At 36.8% G+C, this 21,616-nt stretch overlaps 6 protein-coding genes across 8 annotated transcripts; 5 read left to right on the forward strand and 1 right to left on the reverse strand.

The window, feature by feature from the left end:
- Nucleotides 1-1,793: 1,793 nt before the first annotated feature.
- Nucleotides 1,794-2,496, forward strand: LOC104752551 (pectinesterase inhibitor 1-like). The gene has a single exon (XM_010474724.3). The coding sequence runs from the start codon at nucleotides 1,821-1,823 to the stop codon at nucleotides 2,397-2,399; it is 579 nt and encodes a 192-aa protein (XP_010473026.1). The 5' UTR covers nucleotides 1,794-1,820; the 3' UTR covers nucleotides 2,400-2,496.
- Nucleotides 2,497-3,638: 1,142 nt separating this feature from the next.
- On the forward strand, nucleotides 3,639-4,271 carry LOC104752561 (pectinesterase inhibitor-like). The gene has a single exon (XM_010474736.2). It carries the CDS (start codon nucleotides 3,639-3,641, stop codon nucleotides 4,188-4,190), a length of 552 nt encoding a protein of 183 aa, XP_010473038.1. The 3' UTR covers nucleotides 4,191-4,271.
- A 2,018-nt stretch (nucleotides 4,272-6,289) lies between these two features.
- On the forward strand, nucleotides 6,290-8,752 carry LOC104725782 (uncharacterized). 3 transcript variants are annotated; one of them, XM_010444511.3, is made up of 9 exons: nucleotides 6,290-6,452; nucleotides 6,644-6,978; nucleotides 7,066-7,224; nucleotides 7,358-7,438; nucleotides 7,545-7,637; nucleotides 7,717-7,860; nucleotides 7,965-8,072; nucleotides 8,201-8,252; nucleotides 8,348-8,752. In XM_010444511.3, the coding sequence occupies exons 2-9, from the start codon at nucleotides 6,670-6,672 to the stop codon at nucleotides 8,368-8,370; spliced, it is 969 nt and encodes a 322-aa protein (XP_010442813.2). In that variant the 5' UTR covers nucleotides 6,290-6,452; nucleotides 6,644-6,669; the 3' UTR covers nucleotides 8,371-8,752. The 3 variants fall into 3 exon arrangements, 2 of the variants coding, with proteins under 2 accessions (XP_010442813.2, XP_087342100.1); XR_757967.2 differs by having other exon boundaries at nucleotides 6,310-6,452; nucleotides 7,717-7,852; XM_087485974.1 differs by having other exon boundaries at nucleotides 6,310-6,452; nucleotides 7,717-7,869.
- Nucleotides 8,472-11,419, forward strand: LOC104725765 (uncharacterized). Its single transcript, XM_087485970.1, has 4 exons — nucleotides 8,472-8,550; nucleotides 8,679-8,736; nucleotides 8,862-10,852; nucleotides 11,051-11,419. Exons 3-4 carry the CDS (start codon nucleotides 9,634-9,636, stop codon nucleotides 11,176-11,178), a joined length of 1,347 nt encoding a protein of 448 aa, XP_087342096.1. The 5' UTR covers nucleotides 8,472-8,550; nucleotides 8,679-8,736; nucleotides 8,862-9,633; the 3' UTR covers nucleotides 11,179-11,419.
- Nucleotides 11,420-11,662: 243 nt separating this feature from the next.
- Nucleotides 11,663-12,936, forward strand: LOC147948891 (uncharacterized). Its single transcript, XM_087469044.1, has 3 exons — nucleotides 11,663-12,268; nucleotides 12,409-12,711; nucleotides 12,790-12,936. The coding sequence occupies exons 1-3, from the start codon at nucleotides 11,663-11,665 to the stop codon at nucleotides 12,934-12,936; spliced, it is 1,056 nt and encodes a 351-aa protein (XP_087325170.1).
- A 2,519-nt stretch (nucleotides 12,937-15,455) lies between these two features.
- On the reverse strand, nucleotides 15,456-20,080 carry LOC104725793 (chaperone protein ClpD, chloroplastic). Its single transcript, XM_010444526.3, has 12 exons — nucleotides 19,179-20,080; nucleotides 18,915-19,078; nucleotides 18,596-18,825; nucleotides 18,393-18,501; nucleotides 18,173-18,303; nucleotides 17,818-17,919; nucleotides 17,449-17,730; nucleotides 17,256-17,359; nucleotides 16,854-17,148; nucleotides 16,532-16,765; nucleotides 16,137-16,373; nucleotides 15,456-15,946 (listed from the first exon to the last, which is right to left on the reverse strand). Exons 1-12 carry the CDS (start codon nucleotides 19,823-19,825, stop codon nucleotides 15,632-15,634), a joined length of 2,850 nt encoding a protein of 949 aa, XP_010442828.2. The 5' UTR covers nucleotides 19,826-20,080; the 3' UTR covers nucleotides 15,456-15,631.
- Between the last annotated feature and the right edge of the window lie 1,536 nt (nucleotides 20,081-21,616).

Genomic DNA, 21,616 nt, shown 5'->3' on the forward strand with positions numbered 1-21,616 from the left:
GTTTTTTTGAGTAACTCAGCCGCAACATACCTATAATTCAGCCGCAACATACTCTGTATCGCGTTACGGCTGAGTTATGGTACACGTCAGCGATTTCTGACGTGGCGTCTGACGTGGCAATGACATTTTTGTAATAACGTTTTTTCCGGTAACATAAAACAGGGGCAAGCTGGGTATTTTGAAAATACCCGAAACATTCTAATAATAAAAAAGTTTTTTGTAGATTCTGGTAATATTACCTAAAATGAGTAACATTTGAGTAATTCGCCCAAAAAATGATGAAAAGTAAGATAAATTTACTTAATTTAAAAGTAAAGTTAAATTATGCCTTGTGATGTTTAACTTTTTGTGTATTCAACCAACGCACTTGGAGAAAAATTAAGAAGAAATGGGATTGACAACTGCTTTTTAAACTTTGAAGCTCCTAAATCAAAAATGGCGAGAAGAAGGATGATGTGAATTAATTAATATCGCAGAAGGCCGAGTAAAAAAAAACTATGTCTTAAATTGTAGGCCAATATTGAAAACAATGAAGTTTGGTTATTTCTCAAACTTTCCAAGTTTATCATCTAAGGTTATTTGATTTAACATAAAAGTATGGTTTTGAGCCAAACTTTATTTGGTTATTCAAATAATTCAATAAAAAGATTTCAGAATACGTTGTTGCCATATTTGAAAAAGTTATAATCTATATTAACAATTTTGAAATACATTTTGGTTTATGCCCTTTAAGTTTTACTTATTTAATTTTTTTTTATAACATTAACCCCTAAAACAATTCCATAAATAACATTGCAGAAAAACTCAAATACTAAACTTTCTTAAATTGACCAATATTTGTTACATTTATTGTCATAAAATCTTAACAACATCTATACATTCCGATTTTTCCAAAAACAACTCTACCCATTAAAGTTTTAACCCATTAAATCTCCAAAACTATTTTTATAGATACTAAAATCTCTCAAATTTAAATGATATACAACAGATTTTTCATAACAAAAGTTTACAATATCCATAATTATATTAACATTAATAAATTTCCTAAACCGAAAATCTAATTATAAAATGTCACAATAAATATGTTAAAAACCCCCATATAATTTGATTTATTTTTTATCTTTTGAGGAATTATCAAAAGAATTAAAATTCTATTAATTATCATAAACTATATATATTGACATGGAAAAATTATAAACTATAAAAATATACTAATTTGGTAAAACAATTAACATAATTAAACTTGATAAAATAAACTTATTTTGATTATTTTTTTTTACGCAAAAAATTTATTTTGATTTTGGTGAGACGGGTTGACATTAATCTCATATAGGGAATTAAGTGAAATTGTTTTTTTTTTAAACCACTTTTAGATGTGTACCATGAGATAAATGTAAATATGTAATACTAGACTATATATATACCACACAGGTTAAAACCTTGAAAACACTACAAAATTCCTAGACTTTGAATACTTATATTAAATACCTATAAAATTTTATATTTTTAAAATTAATAAAACAATAATCAAATAATAAATAAATAAAATATAAATTTAAAATTTTTAAAATTAAAAATATTGTCCCGCGGTACACCGCGGGTTAAATCCTAGTTTTCACTTAAAACTTTGATATAATATTGCTCCTTTCAATTCAAATCATTTTTTATGGTACATAATATGTTGACATTTACAGCAAAAAGTAAACAAAATCCGTTACCATTTAAATTGGAAGATATGCTTTCACCCTATACATAATCTCACGATTTCCCCAAAAATATAATAATCTCACAAAAGTTCTCTAGGATTTCGAAAATAAAAAATGGTTGCATACTTCAAAAACAACTTTTTCTTGGTTCCTATAGTTGTTTTACTTTTTTTTGTTATCTCATCACATGCAAAATTTAGTACGAAGGTTACAAAAAGTGAAATCATCGACATCTGCAAACAAAAGGATAGAGATTTTAATGAATCAGTTTGCTTTGAAGTCCTGGAATCAATCCCTGAAATTGCAACACTGGATTATTCTGACCTCGCCAAATATTTGATTAATTATGATTCTCGAAAAATCTCATATATGATGAAGCAATTCCAGTCACTCGAAAATAGCACAACTGATCGCAGTTCTAAGGGCTCCTATAAGGTATGCTCAGGAACTTTTGACCTTGCTATTGGTTGTTTTGATACAGCTCTCAGATCTTTGGCGGACAAAGACTATCTTAGATTCTACGATAACGTCGGTTGTACGGTGGACATGGCGGCTACATGTAGAGATGAGCTGTCAACTGTCGTCAAGGCTAATCCACAACTCTTTAAAGATATTTCATTTGTCAGAGATATATCTTTCATTGTTTTGCTGATTCGAGAACGATTTCTATGTAAAGGATTACCAAGATGTTAGTTATCATTACCCATATCTATAATTATTATAATAATTAATAATAATGCTTTTTAGTTTACTATATATGAGATAGTAACTAAAAACCCTTTCGTTCGTATATCATACGTACAAAGTCGTCCTTGATTTGTAAACTTCAGTTAGTTGAACTAAATTAGTTCACGTCTAAAAGTGAAACGAAGAGAACCGAAATGATGTTAAATAATTGAGTAAGAGAATCGAAATGATGTTAAACAAGTGAGTAAGATTGTAAGAGAATCGAAATGAACCATTGTAAATCTTTTGAAACCCTATAAAAATCATTGTAAATCTTTTTGAAACCTTAGAAAATCCTTGTAAAATCTTTTTAAATCCCTTGTAATCTTTTTTATTGTAAATTTTTAAAATTTCAGGATCACGATCCTGGTAAAAATATTTTAGCGAGAAATTTTATGTCGTAAGTTATTGTTTAGCGGAAAGATTCAAATTTTCATTTTGTTGACTTCAATATATATTTTTTATTGCCGAAAAAGATTTCAATATGTCACAAAAACAGGTAAAATAATCATTAAAAATTAAAAGAGTGCAAAACTGAAAATGGCAAAAAGAGGTATTTTTAAAAAAGTTCTTTATGTTGTTGCCAACGCTTTCCGGGGCTGAGCCGAAATTTTTGATTATTATTCTAATCTACAAAAAAAAAGTATTTCTAATAATTTTTCTAAAAATATCCTAAAAATATTGTATAAATACTTTTCAAAAACTTTGTAAAACGTTTTAAAGTATCTGTAAAGCCTTATAAAAAAATCTTTCAAAATCTTATAAAATTTTACAATATATATATATAGTATATATATAAATAACTCAAATTAGATATTTGTCTTATTTAGTGTTGAGAAATAGAATTTACTACCTAAATTGAGAATTTTGTGGATTTTAAAACAAATTTGAGTTATTTATATATATTGGTACATCAATGAAATGAGCAAGTTTCGAAGTAGATGTCTAAACTACGAAAAAGAAAAACATTGAATGCTTTGAACGTTTGACACTTTGATATATTGCTCGTTTAAATCAAAATCCTTTATTCATGGTACATAATCTGTTTGACACTTTGATATATTGCTCGTTTAAATCAAAATCCTTTATTCATGGTACATAATCTGTTAATATTTAGAGCAAAAAATAAACAAAATATGTTAGCATTTAAATTGAAAGATATGCTTTCACCCTATATAATCTCCTCTAAGATTTGGAAAATTAAAAATGGTTGCATACGTCAAAAACAACTTTTTGTTGGTTCCTATAATTGTTTTACTTCTTTTTGTTGTCTCATCATATGCAAGATTTAGTACGAAGGTTACGAAAGATGAAATTAGCGATATCTGCACACAAAAAGATAGAGATATCAATGAATTAGTTTGCTTTGAAGTCCTGGAATCAATCCCTGGAATTGCAACGCGGAATCATTCTGACCTCGCCAAATTTTTGATTAAGTATGATTCTCAAAAGTTTTCAGATATGATGAAGCAATTCCAATCACTTGAAAACAGCACAACCGATCGCAGTTCTAAGGGTTCCTATCATGTATGCTCAGAAACTTCTGACCTTGCTATTGGTTGCTTTGATACCGCTCTCACATCTTTGGCGAACAAAGACTATCTTACCTTATACTATAATGTTGGCTGTACGATGACAATGGCGGGTACATGCAGAGATGAGCTGTCAACTGTTGTCAAGGCTAATCCACAACTCTTTAAAGATATTTCATTTGTCAGAGATGTAGCTTTCATTGTTCTAATGAGAACGTTTATGTAAAGGATTGCCAAGATGTGATTTGTCATTTACCCGCCGGATCTACATAACAATAATAATAATAACGCTTGGTCTAGTGTTGTCATTTTTAATATATAAAAAAACTATAAAGACATACAAAAAGTATTGACGATTGTGCTATTTCAGCTTAATAAAGAAATTCTAATTTGACTTTTAATTATCGAAAAGAAAGTAAAAGAAATTCGCTACCTAAGAAAACAAATATTTTGTGTTTTTTACTCTAAATGAGAATTTACTACCTTAAAAATGAATTATCATTGTGCTATTTTCCCCACGTTGTACTACACTGGTTTACAAGATGGCATCATTTCGATTTTGAGTAGGAGGCAGTAAAACCCATTAGCTCATTTATATCATTCATGAATATCCAATGTGGTTGATTGGTATAAGAAATTAAGAACCGAAATGATTTTAAATAAGTGAGGAAGAGAATCGAAATGATGATGTTTCACCGGAGAAAACATTTAAATGTTAATCATGTCTATTCATGTTTACGTGTTAATATTTTCCGAATAATCTATGAGGATCGATTACAACGTTCTTGTAGTGACGTCGTCTTTGTTGAGTTTTTTTTTTTTTTTTTTTTTGTCAGCAGAGTACAAAATTAGTTCAAACGAGCCAATTAGTTGGGAAATTGTTCACATAGATAATTGGAAGCGACTCCACTCTAGCTCTACGCGTCAGCTTGTCCGCTCTATTATTTTGTAATCTGGGAATCTGAACAACAGAGAATGAGAGGAATTCATCCTTATCTTCTTTAATCGCGTCTAGATATGTCTTGAAAGCAGGCCACTCGGAAGGTGAACACCATCTTCACCAAATCAGAACAGTCTGTGAGAAAAACTACTTTCTCCTTATCCGCATCAATCATACATCTCATTGTCCAGATAAGGGCTTCCACTTCTGCATGGAGAGGTAACAAGTTACAGCAGGAATTAGATGCATCCAGAGCCGTGCGAAGGTCAATAATTATAAGAAGCGAACAAAAATAAAATGTCTCCATTTAAATTATACAAAATAAAAACGTTTGTAAAAATTAACCACAGTGTCATATAACAAAAATAAATAAAGAGACAAACTGAAACAAAATATTAGTTTTTAAACATTAACATAATATAATTTGATAACTTCAATTATTTTTTTAAAAATAAAGTAAATAGAGATAGTAAATAAAAAACTAGTTTTAATTTGATAGAATCAATTTGGTGAAAAGATGTTGAAAGAAAAATTTGTTATTGTGTTACCATAGAATCAAAAGATGAGAAAGCCTTAACGACGAAATAAAAAGCTATCAAAAATGAATTTGTAATCCTAATAGTTTAACTAAGCATATAGTATGTCATATAACTGGTTCTTTTTAATTGATTAATATAATAAGCCTATGTTTAAAATTAGATTGTAGAAATTCATTCATTTTTTTTTCTAACGTTGTAACTTGTAAGAAAAATTTATGAGCTCATATTTCCATAGTTATATATTTTTATTAGGGATAAACTACATGACATTACTAAATTATATGCTCTTACTTTTCAAAAAAAATTGGATGCCACAAGCGGCTATTTCTTTTTTCATAACTGCTGCACGGCTCTGGATGCATCCATAGTGGGAGATTCTCCGTCAGAAGAAATACAATACCATCCTCTGCCCATAAACTGGTCAGTCACCTTCCAAGACTCATCTACAAAGCATCGATGGCTAGATCCATAATCGCGACATACAACCTCGTTAGGCTAGATCAATGCATTGTTGAGTTCTTGTTAGGGTTCTTTAATATTTTTTTGTTGGGTATACATTCATTCTACAACCTCGTTAAGGATAATGTCATTAACAACATTAGAGACATACAACAACTCTAACAATATTTTTAATAGAGACCAATGCAAGATCTACAATCACAATGAACAATCCATGTAACATTCATGATTCATGTTCCATACAAAGATGCATATGATTTTTTTTTTTTGGCAAAACAAAGATGCATATATGATTAAACCACCCAATTAAAGTACGTTTTACCTTAAACGACGTCGATTTGGAAATAGGGTTTCATAACGACGTCGTTTCGAATCTCCCTTTATACTAAACGAAAATGACCAAAATTGACTTCTGGTTCCAGTTCCAGTTCCGGTACACTACAGCGCCTCTCGTCGTCACCGGAAACACCGCTCAAACAACTCCAATCACAAACGCCGACTAGAAACAATCCTCCGGCGAGCTTCTTCTCCCTCCTCAAAATCCTCTCAGGTATGTTGTCTCTTCTTCTCTTTAGATTGTCCCACTTGTATCTTATTAGTAGTCTTTGTGCAAAAAGTGTGATTTTTGAATAGGCTATGTTACCTTAATTGTTCTTCAGATGGCGATAGTTTGGTTCTTGTGTCTCTCTGTAGTTAACTAAAGTTGTGTGCTTTTTTGGTTTTCTTCCATAAATCTGTCAGTGGCTGTAACTACATTGTAAGAGGTTATGAAGTACCTGGGAATCTTTAAGAAGTCCAGCTATGTCATCAGTTCCCGCATTCCGTGGGAACAATGCTTCTTCTATAAGCCTACAAAATCCATTATAAAGCCTTCTTCATGTGTGAGTGCTCTTGGACTGTCTAGTGTTCATTGCTATTCCTCAAGATCAAAGACTGCTAAATCAAAAACGTCAAGCAGCGCTGCTGTTTCTTCTGTTTCGGATGAAGAGAAAGACGCCTTTTTCGTTGTTCGGAAGGGTGACATTATTGGAATTTATAACGATTTAAGTGATTGTCAAGCTCAAGTTGGATCTTCGGTGAATTCATCTTTACCTTTCAATCTCTCCTGTGTATGTATATATACTTTATCTTTAGGTGGGATTGTAAAGAAGTTGCTTTGTTAGGTGCATGATCTTCCAGTTAGCGTTTATAAGGGATATTCGTTGCTCAAAGACACAGAGGAGTATCTTTCTACTGTTGGAATGAAGAAACCACTTTATGGTTTTAGAGCTTCAGACTTGAAAGAAGAAATGTTTGGACCTCTCACTCCTTGTCTTTTCCAGGTAAGATTATACTGTGATCTGCATTTGCCTTTATTCGTGATGTTGGATTAGATTGTAGTTTGAAGAACTATCTGAAGTTTAATGATTATGAGGAAATAATTAAGCTCATGTCTTATGTATTCATTTTTCCCAGGATCAACTTCCTTCAGCTTCCATGTCAGTTGATCCCTTGGAAAAGCTTGCTAAGCTGAAGCCATCTCATGATACCTCAACTGTGAGTGTTGTGATATATTATACTTAAGCTTCATAATTTCAGTGGACTGCTGGATGTAGAATCTTTTTCTCAAGTTGATATGTTTATGTTTCTCCTCATGTGGTAGACAACTTGCATTATTGAGTTTGACGGTGCATCAAAAGGAAACCCCGGTCTCTCTGGCGCTGCAGCTGTACTGAAAACTGAGGACGGAAGCTTGGTATGAATCCTTTTGGAACCACGGTTGTTTAATTAGAGAATGCAGTTTTGTATCTTAATATCAATTTTCTCGAAAACAGATCTGTAAAATACGTCAAGGTTTAGGAATTGCCACAAACAATGCAGCAGAATATCATGGATTAATCCTAGGATTGAAGCATGCTATTGAGAAAGGTTACACGAAAATTAAAGTGAAAAGTGACTCCAAGCTAGTCTGTATGCAGGTTTTTCCAGTTAATTTTATAGTATATCTTTGTGCAATAAGGTGGTTTAATTAATCATAGATGCTTCTCTCTCATACCTTCTTAATTGTTTCTGAGAACAACAGATGAAAGGTCAATGGAAGGTAAACCATGAGGTACTGTCGAAGCTCTACATGGAAGCAAAACAACTTAGAAGCAAATGTGTTTCTTTTGAGATCAGTCATGTTCTACGGGTATGTTTCTATGTGCATTTTGCTTTCTATAAGTTAATTATATCGCATAGTTCTTGTCTTGTGCTTTAGAGAAATAGTTTTTTTTTTATAATGTGAGTTCCTACCATTGTGGGTATTTTCTTTTATAGAAGTTGAACTCTGATGCGGATGAACAGGCAAATATGGCTGCTCGTCTCTCTGGTAAGACAGCCTATAGTCTCCCTTTTCTCTGCATTTGACATTGTGGGATCAAATATTGCAGAAAGCTAACTAAGTCTATGATGCATTATTTACAGAAGGAGAAGTTCAAATGGCTTAAAGGATCACCGATGAACGAATATAGACTATAGAGAGATGTGGTTTTTTTTAGGTCTACGCTACATCCAAGTCTAAACAGCCGTATCTAACTGTGAGTTGTGTCTCTAAAGAGGACGTTCAGAAGCGATTTCTCTTCACTGAAGGTCTCGGGTTATACCATCAGGGGTTAACTAACCACTATGTAAATCTTTTGCTTTTGCTGTTGGGAAATGTACATGACCCTTGGTGCTTTTTTCTATTTTAGTAGTTGTTTGCTTTTTACATCAACGTAGAAATCTAATGGTTCCAACTTTTTTTCTTTGTTAAAAGGATTAAAGACGAGAATAAACAAAGAGCATTGCTGGATTGACAAAAGAGAAAACAAAGAGTATTGCTTTTGTCTACTTGTTTTGATTTGGACCTCTACCAAATTTCCACTACATAAATTTGTTAGTATTAAAAAAACAAAAATAACAATTGAGTGGCGACTGAGATGGCGATTTGGATTCGCAGAGTTTGAAATGGAGTTCCCTGTCGATTCTGGGGGAGGGAGAGTGGGTCTCTCACCTTTTCCTTCTGTTGGTTGGTCTCGAAGATGGAGTGGGTCTCCTTCTCTGAGGTTGGTTAGATCCCGTTCTGTGTGGACAGATTCGGATACCATAAACGAAATTCGGTGCAGTATGGGTTCTAATTTAGTGATCTTGGCGGATCTGAAGGAGATTTGGTTCCTGATTCGGTCATTTGTTGAGATTTTGTCTCTGGAGATTGGGCTTCATCTTAGGGATTTGCGATTGCTTGAGATGGCGATATCTCTTTCACAGATCGGGTGGTGGTTCTTTCAATCTCTCTTCTATGGTAAGTCCGAGGCGTATTCTTTGGTAATTAAGGCTCGCAGGAGATTTGATTATTCGACGATACAATGGGAGTTGATATGGTTAATGATGGGGATCTATTTGATTCGATTTGGTGATTCGTATGGGTTGAGGATGGTTGTTAAGGTATTTAGGTGTTCATATGGGAGCCGTTAAGGAAATTCTTCCCTTTGGTATCTCTCGCTGTTGGGTTTTGTACGGTTTCACTCACTCAAAACGTTCTGTGTTTTCTCTGTGGGAGGTCTTTACGATTTGCTTACTTCTCGAGATATGGCTCAACTAGCTCTCAACAAGGGAAAATCTGCTCTGGTCCGTACTGACACTGTCACGATTTCAAACTCTGTTTTGGCTCAGAGAATTCAGCAGTTCTCAATGACGCTCATTGGTAGATTGATGAACCGGCTTGTTAGAACATGGAGTCTCTGATTGCTAACTTTCCAAAGATATGGAAGCTAGAGGAGAAGGTTATGGGAGCTGATCTTGGACAGGGTGTATTTCAGTTCAATTTTGAAGAGGAAGAAGATATCTTATCTGTTCTGCAGAACGGTCCATACCACTTTGATAGTTGGATGGTCTCTTTGGTTCGTTGGGAGCCAGTCATCTCATCCACCTACCCTTCGGTGATAAACTTTTGGGTTAAGGTGTCAGGAATTCCAATGCATCTGTGGGAGGCAGTCACTTTAGAAGCTATTGGGAAGAAGATTGGGAAGCTACTAGAAGTGAATGAGGAGACGGGGAGTCTCTGTGTTTCAATTAATGGGTTTAATCCCATGATTTTCAAGATGGTGGTCCCTTTTGCTTCCGGTGATGAAATAGTGGTTTCTTTGGACTATGAAAAACTAATGGGGGTCTGTGATCATTGCTCGAGGCTTACGCATGATTCGAAGGTCTGTCCAGAGCTGCTTAAGGTTGGGTCGGGTTCTGGTCCTACTGAGAAGACGGATAACAGGGGTGGTCAAAGGCATCTTCTTCCGGTCAAACAAGAACAACACCATAATGCTGGGGGTTGGGAAAAACCTAGGAAACACGCTAAGCGGGCTCTAGATTTTCAGTCTATGGATCTTGGTGATCAAGGATACCTCCCACAGCAACGTATTGGTGGTGGGGGTCCATACGGTCCGCGACAGTATGAACGGCATAATGGTCCGGCTTGGGGTCAAAGGAGAAATCACGGTGAGGTTGTTATGAGCGACGATGGAGCTCGTCGTGGATTTCAAATGGGTAGTGGTGAGTCATCGAGTAAAACTTCTGGGTTTCACCTGAATAGAAAGAGTGTTGGGCCGGCTTGGCCTAAACCTCTGTTTAAGGTGAAGCAGTCATCGAGTGGGAAACAGGATTCTATGAATCGGGACATTGCTTCCGGTAGTCATGTCTCGCAAGGGGCGAGGGATCAGGAGGACAGAGACCATCAGGGGGATGCGGGGGCGTCTTTAGAGATGGATTTTGAGGTTGAGAACGATGACCTTCTTGAGGATGGGGAGCTGGGTGATACTGACAAGGGTGATCATAGGGTTGTTAAGGATGCGGTTGAGTTTCCAGTCCAGGGAGCAGAGTCACATCCTAGTCACGGTCCTAATCCCCAAGGTGATGAAGGGTCGGATTCTCAGGTTGAGTCTGGAAGTGGTCCACAAGGTAACGGTTTTAATTCTTTAGGTGTGGGGGTTGTTAATAAGGCCTTAGCAGCTTTTACGTTAAAAGATTCAAGTAGTCATAAAGGGAGGTCTTTTAGTTCTTACGGTAAAAAGAGTGTGGGGAGTACTAGGGTTGCTACTGTGGTTTTAGCTTCTCCAGGAAAACGCTTACTTGCTAAGGCTTTGTCTAAACCTGCAGGTGATGGACATAAACAGAAGCAGATGGGGAAACCGGGTAATGCTAATGTGGATGGTAAACCTTCGGATGGGGGTCGTCCAAGTAAGAAAGGGATGGGGGCTCTCCCGAAACCGTCGGCTCGAACGTGAAGATCTTGAGTTGGAACTGTCAGGGCATTGGGGTGGATCTGACAGAAGGATATTTGGGAGATTTGTGGAAGCAGCATAAGCCAGACATTTTATTTTTATCAGAAATTAAAAAATGTTTTTCTTATTTACAAAAATTTCAGAAGAAGTTTGGTTATAATAATTTGTATTCTGTTGATCCCCTTGGTTCTAGGGGTGGATTAGCTTTATTTTTCAAGGATGAAATAAATTTATCTATTTTATATGAGAGTGATCGTATAATTGATGCACAAGCTTATTTTGGTCAACATTTGGTTTTTTTTTTATCTTTTGTCTATGGGGATCCTGTCCTGCAAAATCGGGTTAAGGTATGGGAGAAATTAATGGATATTGGATCTTTCCGAATTGATCCTTGGTTTATGATTGGGGATTTTAATGAATTAGTTGGTAACCATGAGAAACGGGGGGTGTTCTACGCCCACTGTCATCTTTTGTGCCTTTTAATTCAATGATTAATAACTGCGGGATGCTGGAATTTCCGTGTTATGGGGAACAATTGTCTTGGCGAGGTAATCGAAGTAATAATCAAGTGGTTTGGTGCCGTCTTGACCGAGCATTAGGAAATGAGGATTGGCATAGTTTATTCCCTAATTCAAAGGTTGATTATTTGGAGATGGTTGGTTCTGATCATTGTCCTATTTTGGGAACCTGTTTTAGAACAGCTTCACAACGTAATAGGCAGTTTCGTTTTGATAAAAGATGGTTGGGGAAGGATGGTTTATTAGGAGCGGTAGAGTCAGGGTGGGCACGCACGAATAATTTCCGGACACCGGCTTTCGTGGATAAGCTCCGTAATTGCAGAAATTCAATTTCATGGTGGCGAAAAAATAATGTGACGTCTGGTCCATCTCTTATCTCCTCCCTTAAGAGCGCTTTGCAGGAGGCTAAGATGGATGATTCAATCTCTCAGGAAGAAATAAGGGAAGTTGAGAGAAAACTAGAAGAGGCTTATAGGGATGAGGAAATTTATTGGCAACAAAAGAGTAGGAAATTCTGGTTAAGAGTGGGGGACAAAAATACAAAATATTTTCATGCTTCGACTAAGCAGAGGAGGGTACGTAACAAGATTGTTGGGTTATTTGGTTCGGACAATTCATGGGATGATACCCCCTGGGTATGGAGAGGATTGCCTCAAATTATTTTGAGGAGCTTTTTAAAAGATCTGATGTAAGCGGAATTTCAGATTTACTACAGGAAATTTCACCAATCATTATAGATAGTATGAACCGGAGTTTAACTAGGGACATTACAGAATCGGAGGTTCGAAAGGCGTTGTTTGCGATGCATCCAGAGAAATCTCCAGGTCCTGACGGTATGACGGCCCTATTTTTCCAGCGATTCTGGTCTTCTTTAAAAGGGGATTTAGTGACATTGGCTAAAGAATTCTTTCGAACGGGTGGTTTTGATCCTCGCCTTAATGAGACTAATATTTGTCTCATCCCTAAGGTAGATAGACCACAGCGCATGATGGAATTTAGGCCGATTAGTCTTTGCAATGTGAGTTATAAAATTATTTCAAAAGTGTTATGTTTTAGGCTTAAACGGTTCTTACCATCCTTGGTTTCTGAAACGCAGTCGGCTTTTGTTTCTGGGAGGTTGATTACAGATAATATTTTGGTTGCACAGGAAATGTTCCATGGATTAAACACTAATCAACGCTGCAAGTCGGATTTCTTGGCATTCAAAACGGATATGAGCAAAGCGTATGACCGTGTTGAATGAGAGTTTCTCGAGGCAGTTATGATTAAATTAGGTTTTGACAGACGGTGGATTACTTGGATTATGTGGTGTGTTTCTTCGGTTTCGTATCAAGTCCTTCTCAATGGTCAACCTCGGGGCTTCATTTTACCGAAGAGGGGTTTACGTCAGGGTGATCCTCTTTCTCCCTATTTGTTCATTCTCTGTACTGAGGTCCTAATAGCGAATATTAAGAAGGCTGAACGGGAAAAGAAAATCACCGGAATATCGATTGCGCGAGACAGTCCGTCAATCTCGCATCTATTGTTTGCTGATGATAGTTTGTTCTTTTGTAAAGCAGAGGAGTCTGAATGTAAGGTGGTCATGGATATTATTGGTAATTACGGGAAAGCGTCGGGACAAGAGGTGAATTTAGAGAAATCTTCAATTATGTTTGGTAAGAAAGTTCCACCGGACGTAAAATCTCGGATAAAAACAGTAATTGGTATTTCCAGAGAGGGAGGAATGGGCTCTTATTTGGGAATACCTGAAAACCTTCAGGGTTTAAAGAATAACGTCTTCAATTATGTTAATGATCGCCTGGATGAGCGAGTTAATGGTTGGTCAGCGAAGACCTTATTGAAAGGGGGTAAAGAGATTATGATCAAGTCGGTGGCATTAGCTCTACCAACTCATGTTATGTCGTGCTTTAAGTTACCACAGGCACTAACGACCAAACTCACAGGAGCCATATTAAAATTCTGGTGGAAGTCTAATGATAAGGCTAGAGGTATGCATTGGATAGCTTGGGATAAAATGTGTGAGGAGAAATGTGATGGGGGTCTGGGATTTCGCGCTTTGGAAGATTTTAATGATGCAATGTTGGCTAAGCAGTATTGGAGACTGATTCACTACCCGAACTCCTTAATGGCTAGGGTGATGCGGGGTCGTTACTTCCGGAGAAAACATCCTTTACAGGCAACTAAACCATATTCTCCATCCTTTTCATGGAGGAGTATTTTTTCGGTTAAGGGACTAGTGGAATGTGGGGCACGATGGATTGTAGGGTCGGGTGGTGATCTATCGGTTTGGAGAGATCCTTGGATACCAGACCACCAGCCAAGACCAGCGAATGGTCGAGGGAGATTCCTGCATCCTAATTTGAAGGTCAATCATTTAATTAATCCCCTTACGATGGATTGGCACTTGCCCATACTAGAGGAGTATATGGATCCGGAGGATATTCCACTTATACGGAGCTTGGCGCTTAGTAGGTCATCTCGTTCGGATAGATTGATTTGGCATTATACTAAGTCCGGAAAGTACTCTGTGAGATTTGGCTATAGACTGGCACGGGAATTAAAGAAGGAAGTCGAACTAGGGCCAACGTGTACAATTTTACGGGCACAGGCTTGGAAACGTGAAGTACCCTCAAAGGTTCAATATTTTTTCTGGCAGGTGGCGTCCAGGAGTCTTCCTGTAAAGGAACGAATTGCTCATCGGGGTGTACGGTGTGATGTTATGTGTCAACGGTGTGGTACTGAGGTGGAGTCTATTAATCATGCCCTCTTTGAGTGTGTACGATCCCGGTTGGTTTGGGAGTTATCGCCGATACATATATCGCCGACTGGTTTTCCTTATGGATCAGTGTATTCAAATTTGGACTTTCTATATTCTCAGGCCTTATCAAGTTCCGGGGATTCGAGTATTGGATATTTGTTGCCTTGGATACTTTGGACTATTTGGAAAGATAGGAATAAAAAGGTTTTTCAAGGAGTCGAGGCGGAGCCAATGGATATTATAAATCAGGCGACAAACGACAAACTTTTGTGGGAGGAGGCTAAGTCTTTTTCGGGGAACTCCTTGCCTTCTCAGCCAGTCCCGGAGGATAAGGATATCTCTGTTCGTTGTAAGGTTGATGGCTCCTGGAAAGGAACTAACCTTTTAGAGGGTTTGGGATGGTGGTATGGTACTCATGATGACACGACGATACTTTTGGGAGCTCGTAGTCTGCGTCGCAGTCCTTCTTCCCTTCATTCGGAGTTGAACGCCTTGCTTTGGGCTATGGAGTCTCTTAAGGCGGCTGGGATTGATTGTCAGAATTTTGAGTCAGATAGCACTGAACTGATGGCGATGGTGCAGGCTCCGGACGACTGGCCAGCTTTCTCGCACTTATTGGAGGATTTCCTTTCTCTAAGATCTTCTTTCCCCTCCTTCATCCTGAACCAGATCCCGCGAACGTCAAACGTCCGAGCGGATTGTCTTGCTCGCTCCTCTAGACTTCTAGATTCTGAAGTTTCATTTGTAAACTCTTCTGTTCCAGTTTGGGCGACCAATACTAGAGTCAATTTTTAATTTAATTTAATGTATGGTTGAAAAAAAAAAAAAAAATTGTTAGTATTATTTGCAAAGTTGGGGAGAATACATTACCTAGTTTATGAGCGTGTAAAATTAATCAATAGTGAATGATTTAGGAATTCTAAATTCCTGATTCACATAATTCTCATCTCTTCTTTCACTCATCCAAACGCATGACTCAAACTGTAGAACACTAAAAGCATAGATTAATCCAAGGAGTAACATATATTTATAATTAAATAGTTGATACAATTACCTCACGTACTAATCACTATGTATCTTTATATATACAGGTTTTGCAACAATCAATTGAAATTTAAGCTATAAGAAAAGTGACTATAATCAAAGAATCTTTATATACAATCCTCCAATGGTGGTGAAACTATGCGATAGATGTCTTGTCTGTAACTCGTACAGAGGAAGAATCTGGTTTCGTCCGAACGGATGGGTTTCCGGTATCATCAAGAACTACAAAAGCCGTGTCACCGGGCTTGAAGCTCCCAGCAAGAAAGGCTTCGCTAAGTGGATCTTCCACAATCTCTGTGACAGTTCTACGGAGCGGCCGTGCACCATATGCCGGATCATAGCCCTGTTTACATATAAGTTCCTTGACTGCTTCAGACACCTCTAAACCGACTCCAAGAGACACGAGCCTCGACTTCAAGTCTTGTAGCATCAGGTTCAAAATCTCCATCATCTGCAAAATTTGGAGTTTCAGTTTTCATATAAACCAACTACCACCCTTACTTCATAAAGTCTCTGTTTTGGTTCGGCATAAAGCTATTGTTATTGTTCGGTTCAGATTTGGTTTTGAAGAATTGCCGTTCATTCGATTCAGGTTTTATACACACCCTACCATAAAAGGTTAGGTGGATAAAATAACTAACCTGAGCCTTCTCAAGCTGTCTGAAAATGACGATTTCGTCTATCCGGTTCAACAACTCTGGACGGAAATAGTTCTTGAGTTCTTCGACTACCAAAGCTTTCATTCCATTATAAGATGCTGCCTCTTCATCGTCTTCAAGGATAAAACCTATTGAACCGTGTCTTCCCTTTGCAATGGCTGTTGATCCGACATTAGAGGTCATTATGATCAGTGCGTTCTTGAAAGATACTCTCCTTCCCTGTTAACAAAGATTCCAGAAACAGAGCCAATATAAACTTCAATAATGTATAAGAGTGAGCAAACAAATCAAACATATGTACACACAAGTTTCAACCCTATACGTCTCTTGAAGAAGCAATATAGATATGTTAAAAGTGTAAACATGGGACAACAAACCTGTGAATCGGTTAGATGGCCATCTTCGAACAGTTGGAGAAGAATATTGAAGATATCCGGATGGGCTTTCTCTATCTCATCGAACAAAACCACTGTAAAAGGACGTCTCCTGATAGCTTCAGTTAGCATTCCACCTTCTTCAAAACCAACATATCCGGGAGGTGAACCTATCAACTTGCTTACAGTATGACGCTCCATGTATTCACTCATGTCCAATCTCAGCATGGATTCCTCCTGCAAGAACCAATGAAAAACTGGGGATGAAGGAATCGTTGCAATAACCACATCATGTGTCAGCATTACATTGTTAAGGAAGCTGTACCGATCCAAAGTAATTTGCTGCCAGAGCTTTTGTAAGTTCCGTTTTTCCAACTCCAGTTGGTCCACAGAAAAGCATAGCGGCAATTGGACGGTCAGGATCTTTTAAGCCAACCCGGGACCTCTTCACAGCTCTAGATATGGCAGTTACAGCCTCATCTTGACCAACAACTCTGCCTCTAAGCTGCTCTTCTAAACCCATTAAAAGCATTCTTTCATCTGCAGTGATCTGCTGAACTGGAATTCCAGACCAAGCCGATGCAACGGCTGCAATATCATCAGGTCCCACAAGTATAGGCCTGAAAGCACAATGAAACTAATGTTATGGAGGTTCCTTCACAACGGCTGCAATATGAAGGTTTCCCCTCAAGACCTAAGTATGAAACTAATGTTATGGAAGTCGTACTCATCATCGCCTGCTACAGGTGGGAGCGAAGACTCCTCAGCTAGTTCACCAGACTCATCTGCCATGGCATCACCATCATCCTGCTTTTGCCTGCTTGATAGAACCTATTTACAGAAACAATTACTAACGCTGTTAATAGGTAAATTTGATCAACATCCAAGAAAGCTATAGGACGAATGTCTAGATTTCTTACCACTTCGTGCATGGCCTGAACTGTTCTGATCTCTTGCCAGTAATCATCAGGTGGCTTCGAAAGAATACAGATGGCATCCTCCTTTTTCTTCCTAAAAGCTTCAATACGAGCTCTGCTTCCTGCCTCGTCAATGAGATCAATAGCTTTATCTGGAAGGAATCTATCAGCGATATATCGTGATGAAAGATACACTGCAGCGTCTATGGCTTCCATAGTATATTTGCAATTGTGATGGGCTTCATATTTTTCACGAAGACCCAACAAAATCTTCACCGCGTCTTCCTAAAATGTTGTTAAGATGAAGATACTAGATAAGAAAACAGGTGTTGGTTGGTTAATACGATAGAAAAATCAGGCTTGAAAACAAACCTCGCTTGGCTCGTCAATCAACACTGGCTGGAATCTCCTCGCTAATGCTTTGTCCTTCTCAAACTGACTCCTAAATTCGTCAAGGGTTGTGGATGCAATGCACTGAAAATGGTTGACTGATGATTAGTAGAGCTAGCTTTAGCGCCGTATATAGTATACCAAAAATTTGCATTCATTTTCATAATTGACATATGCTTGAGTAGGAATTTTGCTTCTCTTCTATTTTCATATTAACTACTTCATCAAGCCAGAGGTGGAAACGTTAATTTGTTTCAGTGTTTGAGCAAAACCCAAAGTGGTAAGATTCATTCACAAGTAAGAGCAGCAGAACATCGATTCATTCAGCAATGTGTACCTGAAGTTCACCCCTTCCAAGTGATGGTTTCAAGAGGTTAGCAATGTCAAGCCCAGACCCCTTGTTTCCTCTCCCGACTGTGCCAGATCCAATAAGTGTGTGCACTTCATCAATGAAGAGAATGACCTTACCTATGGAAAAACAAAAAGAAAACAAGATGTTAGGAATGTTCCAGGTTAACTTCACAGTCTTTGATGTATTAAGGGTTTAGATCAATAACCTGATTTTTTAACCTCGCTTATCAAAGCAGTGACCCGAGACTCCAGTTCTCCCCTTTCTTTTGCACCTGCCATTAACAGTCCTATATCCAGGGACATGATGCGTTTCGTCTACATATATAAACAGATAAAAAACTGGTCATGTACATGACTAACAAACTTAAGACTAAAAAAAAATTCCATTTGATTAGATGCAGGTTCGCACCAAAAGAAATCCAGGAGCATTAGCTTCTGCAATACTAATTGCTAATCCTTCAGCAATGGCAGTCTTCCCAACACCAGCTTCACCAAGAAGAATTGGGTTGTTTTTCGTTCTGCGGCAAAGTATCTGGATGACTCTTTGAACTTCTTTTTCCCGACCAATAACAGGATCAATAAGACCCTCACTAGCACGCGCTGTAAGATCCACACAGAACTGTTCCAGTACACTTTTCGCTGATAAACACAAATTTAGATAAAAATTTATCAGTATCCTTCTTTCAAACCCAGGAATAAACAGAATCTCATATCTATAAAACCATTACCTTTAGTTTTACCACTAGCTCCAGAACCAGCAATTCGACCACTAGGGGAAGCATCGAAGCTCCCTTTAGATGAAGAAGATGATGGCTCTCTCCCATCTTTAGCTATCTCTCCTTTAAGTCTGGTGAGTGCTTCTGCTGTGAGCAAATTCATATTTGCTCCCAATCTATATATATATCACACAAACAAATTTTAAAATCAAAAAGGAAATCACAACAAATCGTTCATCGATTTACAAACATTAGATGAGTTAATTATCTCTATACCTTTTGAGGACTCTTCCGGCGCTACCGTCATCAACGGTGAAGAGTCCAATAGCGATATGCTCGGGAGCGATATATTGACAATCCATATTCCTAGAGTACTCAACCGCAGCTTCGAAGACTCGTTTGGTACTGATAGAGAAAGGCATGTCCGTGGATTTGGAATACGAAGTGGAGGAAGAGACTTCCTCCTGTTTGGAATCGGGATTAGCTTCGTTCCAAATACTCCAAACAGCTTCACGAGCCTTGTCAATGGTGATTCCGGAACCAAGGAAACCTTGAGGATCACGATCCTCAGCGATCAGACCTAAGAGAAGGTGCTGAGTGTAAACCATGTCTTTCCCCAACGATTTAGCTTCCTTCTGAGAGAAGATGATAGCTCTGATCGCTCGTTCGGTGAACCGTTCGAAAACAGCCGAAATCGGTGTGAATTTCTTCCGTTTTCTACCGGGAAATCGTCTGAAGTTCGTCGGAGTGGTGGAGAAGCGGTGGATCGTGCGGTTGGAGAGGGAGATTCCGAGATACGAGGAAGCGAATGAAGAAAGTGAAGAAGCGGCGATGGAGGTTACATGAGAAGAGGAAGAAGAAGAACAAGAGGGTAGACGGCGTGAGTGAAGCGTTAGAGGTGAGGAAGTAGTTAAAACCTCCATGATCGTCTTCGTCGTCGGTGAGAAAATTTTCTCCGGTGAGAATTTTTTTTTGCCGATTGTGACAAAAATGATTATTAATTTAGAAAGGAAGTAAAGGAGAAGAAGCAAAAGTAAGGGATGGAGTAAGATGACACGTCACGGCACCGTTTTATTATTCTTTCTATTTTTTTTTTTTGGTTATTCGGTTAGTCTTGTTGGGTTCATCCATATATATATAAACGAAACTATTGTGGACTCTGAAGGGACTGTTTGGCTGGTTACAGTTTAGTCACGTTTGCGTTTTCATAAGATTCTTTTCACTATTGTTTTGATTACTTGTTAGAGACGTAGGTCTACGTGTTTAATTTGATTAAATGTTCATTATTTTATTTATTTTTGAGTGAAATTTTGAGAACTAATTAAAGTTGGCAAAAGGAATATAGTTATTTGAGATTAAAATTGATTTTATAAATTCAATTCTAAGCAATATTGAAAAGGGTTACTGTTTTTGATTCTTTAATTATATTGTTAACTCAGTTATATATCTCTTGCTCCAAAAGTAGTCTTTGTAAAAAAAAAAAAAATCATTTAGTGTCAATGTCATGACCTTTTAACAAAAAGAAATAGTTCTATTTAAAAGAATTATGATTTTGTTAAAGCAAAGTCATCTATAGTTGATTTTGGTTAAACATTTTATATTTTTTTTTAGTAGATTAAGAAGATTGGCGGAGCTAGGAAATCAGGTTATCAGGGTCAAAATTTTTTTAAAGGGGTCCATTATGTTATTAAATTTTTTTACAGGGGTCACTTGTGCTATTTTACTAGGATCAATTTGATTTTTTCCCTAAAAATTCAACCAAATTTAAAAATTCAACCAAATTTGATTTTTGAATTGATTTGTGTTAATCTAAATTTTTTTATAGTTTTTGGAAAATCAATTTAAAAAAGAATCCAAATTATGATTGAAATATAACTCCATGAGAATAAACAAATGTTGAAAACGTAGAACGTGGAAAAATAAATGAGAGACCAAACGCGCAACACATTGGTGCTGAAAGGAGAAGAAGCTCAAGTTGCACACGGAAACAAAGAAACAACGGTCCCAATACAGAAACAGAGAAAACGAAATTGGTTTGCCAAAATTTTAAAACTTAAGAAGAGAGCCTAATAGTGACAATTTAGTGTTCCTAATTGTCTCCCTCCTCTCCACTTTAACACCTCGACCTCTTTGATAATTCTTTTCGATGTGAATAAAATTAGAAAGACATGCAAAAAAAAAATGGGAGAGTCAATTTATTGGTTACCCAAATCGTCCACTCTGCATGTAAATAACGTACGATGCGTGGAATACGTGTTTACTTTTCTATTATCTCGTCTTAACTCTCTTCTTTTGTTCATTAATTAGCCACGTATTAGAGAGAACAAAATTAATTAATTATTCCATTCCGGCATATTGGATATTATAAAAAATATTTGATATATAATAAATATTTCATCTTTCCATTGAATATGTATTTCACAAAATGTTAATATAAAACTTAATAATTTTTTAATTTATTTAAAATGGCATTCTGTATATACTAAAGGAAAAAACCTAGAATAACACTAATAAAATGAAAATTATAAGAAGAATTCCTCAAAATACCACACTTTAAAGTTTTCTCAAAAATACCACACTATAATATATTTTTTTCTCCTAAAAATACCACAAACACAAAAAATGATTTTTAAGAATGTATAATTTTTTTTTATGTTTAGGTTGACAATTTTAGAATTAGAGTACAGTGTGTAAATGGTAGGATTTAGTGTTTA

The sequence above is a fragment of the Camelina sativa genome, chromosome 2 (assembly GCF_030686135.1).
Source record: "Camelina sativa cultivar CO46 ecotype springtype chromosome 2, ASM3068613v1".
Taxonomy (NCBI): Eukaryota; Viridiplantae; Streptophyta; class Magnoliopsida; order Brassicales; family Brassicaceae; genus Camelina; species Camelina sativa.

What these genes read in the sequence shown, in the direction of transcription:
- LOC104752551 (XM_010474724.3), top strand. Translation starts at nt 1,821, where the DNA reads ATGGTTGCATACTTCAAAAACAACTTTTTCTTGGTTCCTATAGTTGTT.
- LOC104752561 (XM_010474736.2), top strand. Translation starts at nt 3,639, where the DNA reads ATGGTTGCATACGTCAAAAACAACTTTTTGTTGGTTCCTATAATTGTT.
- LOC104725793 (XM_010444526.3), bottom strand. Translation starts at nt 19,825, where the DNA reads ATGGAGGTTTTAACTACTTCCTCACCTCTAACGCTTCACTCACGCCGT. An exon ending in AAGCGAGGTTAAAAAATCAG is followed by an intron (nt 18,304 to 18,392) that starts GTTATTGATCTA and finishes GTTTTTCCATAG; the next exon opens with GTAAGGTCATTCTCTTCATT. An exon ending in TGATTGACGAGCCAAGCGAG is followed by an intron (nt 17,731 to 17,817) that starts GTTTGTTTTCAA and finishes ACAACATTTTAG; the next exon opens with GAAGACGCGGTGAAGATTTT.
- LOC104725765 (XM_087485970.1), top strand. Translation starts at nt 9,634, where the DNA reads ATGGAGTCTCTGATTGCTAACTTTCCAAAGATATGGAAGCTAGAGGAG. An exon ending in GTCTGGAAGTGGTCCACAAG is followed by an intron (nt 10,853 to 11,050) that starts GTAACGGTTTTA and finishes CTAAACCTGCAG; the next exon opens with GTGATGGACATAAACAGAAG.
- LOC147948891 (XM_087469044.1), top strand. Translation starts at nt 11,663, where the DNA reads ATGATTAATAACTGCGGGATGCTGGAATTTCCGTGTTATGGGGAACAA. An exon ending in CTTCGACTAAGCAGAGGAGG is followed by an intron (nt 12,269 to 12,408) that starts GTACGTAACAAG and finishes GATTTACTACAG; the next exon opens with GAAATTTCACCAATCATTAT. An exon ending in GGCCGATTAGTCTTTGCAAT is followed by an intron (nt 12,712 to 12,789) that starts GTGAGTTATAAA and finishes TCTGAAACGCAG; the next exon opens with TCGGCTTTTGTTTCTGGGAG.
- LOC104725782 (XM_087485974.1), top strand. Translation starts at nt 6,670, where the DNA reads ATGAAGTACCTGGGAATCTTTAAGAAGTCCAGCTATGTCATCAGTTCC. An exon ending in AAGCTCAAGTTGGATCTTCG is followed by an intron (nt 6,979 to 7,065) that starts GTGAATTCATCT and finishes TTGCTTTGTTAG; the next exon opens with GTGCATGATCTTCCAGTTAG. An exon ending in TCTGTATGCAGGTTTTTCCA is followed by an intron (nt 7,870 to 7,964) that starts GTTAATTTTATA and finishes TGAGAACAACAG; the next exon opens with ATGAAAGGTCAATGGAAGGT.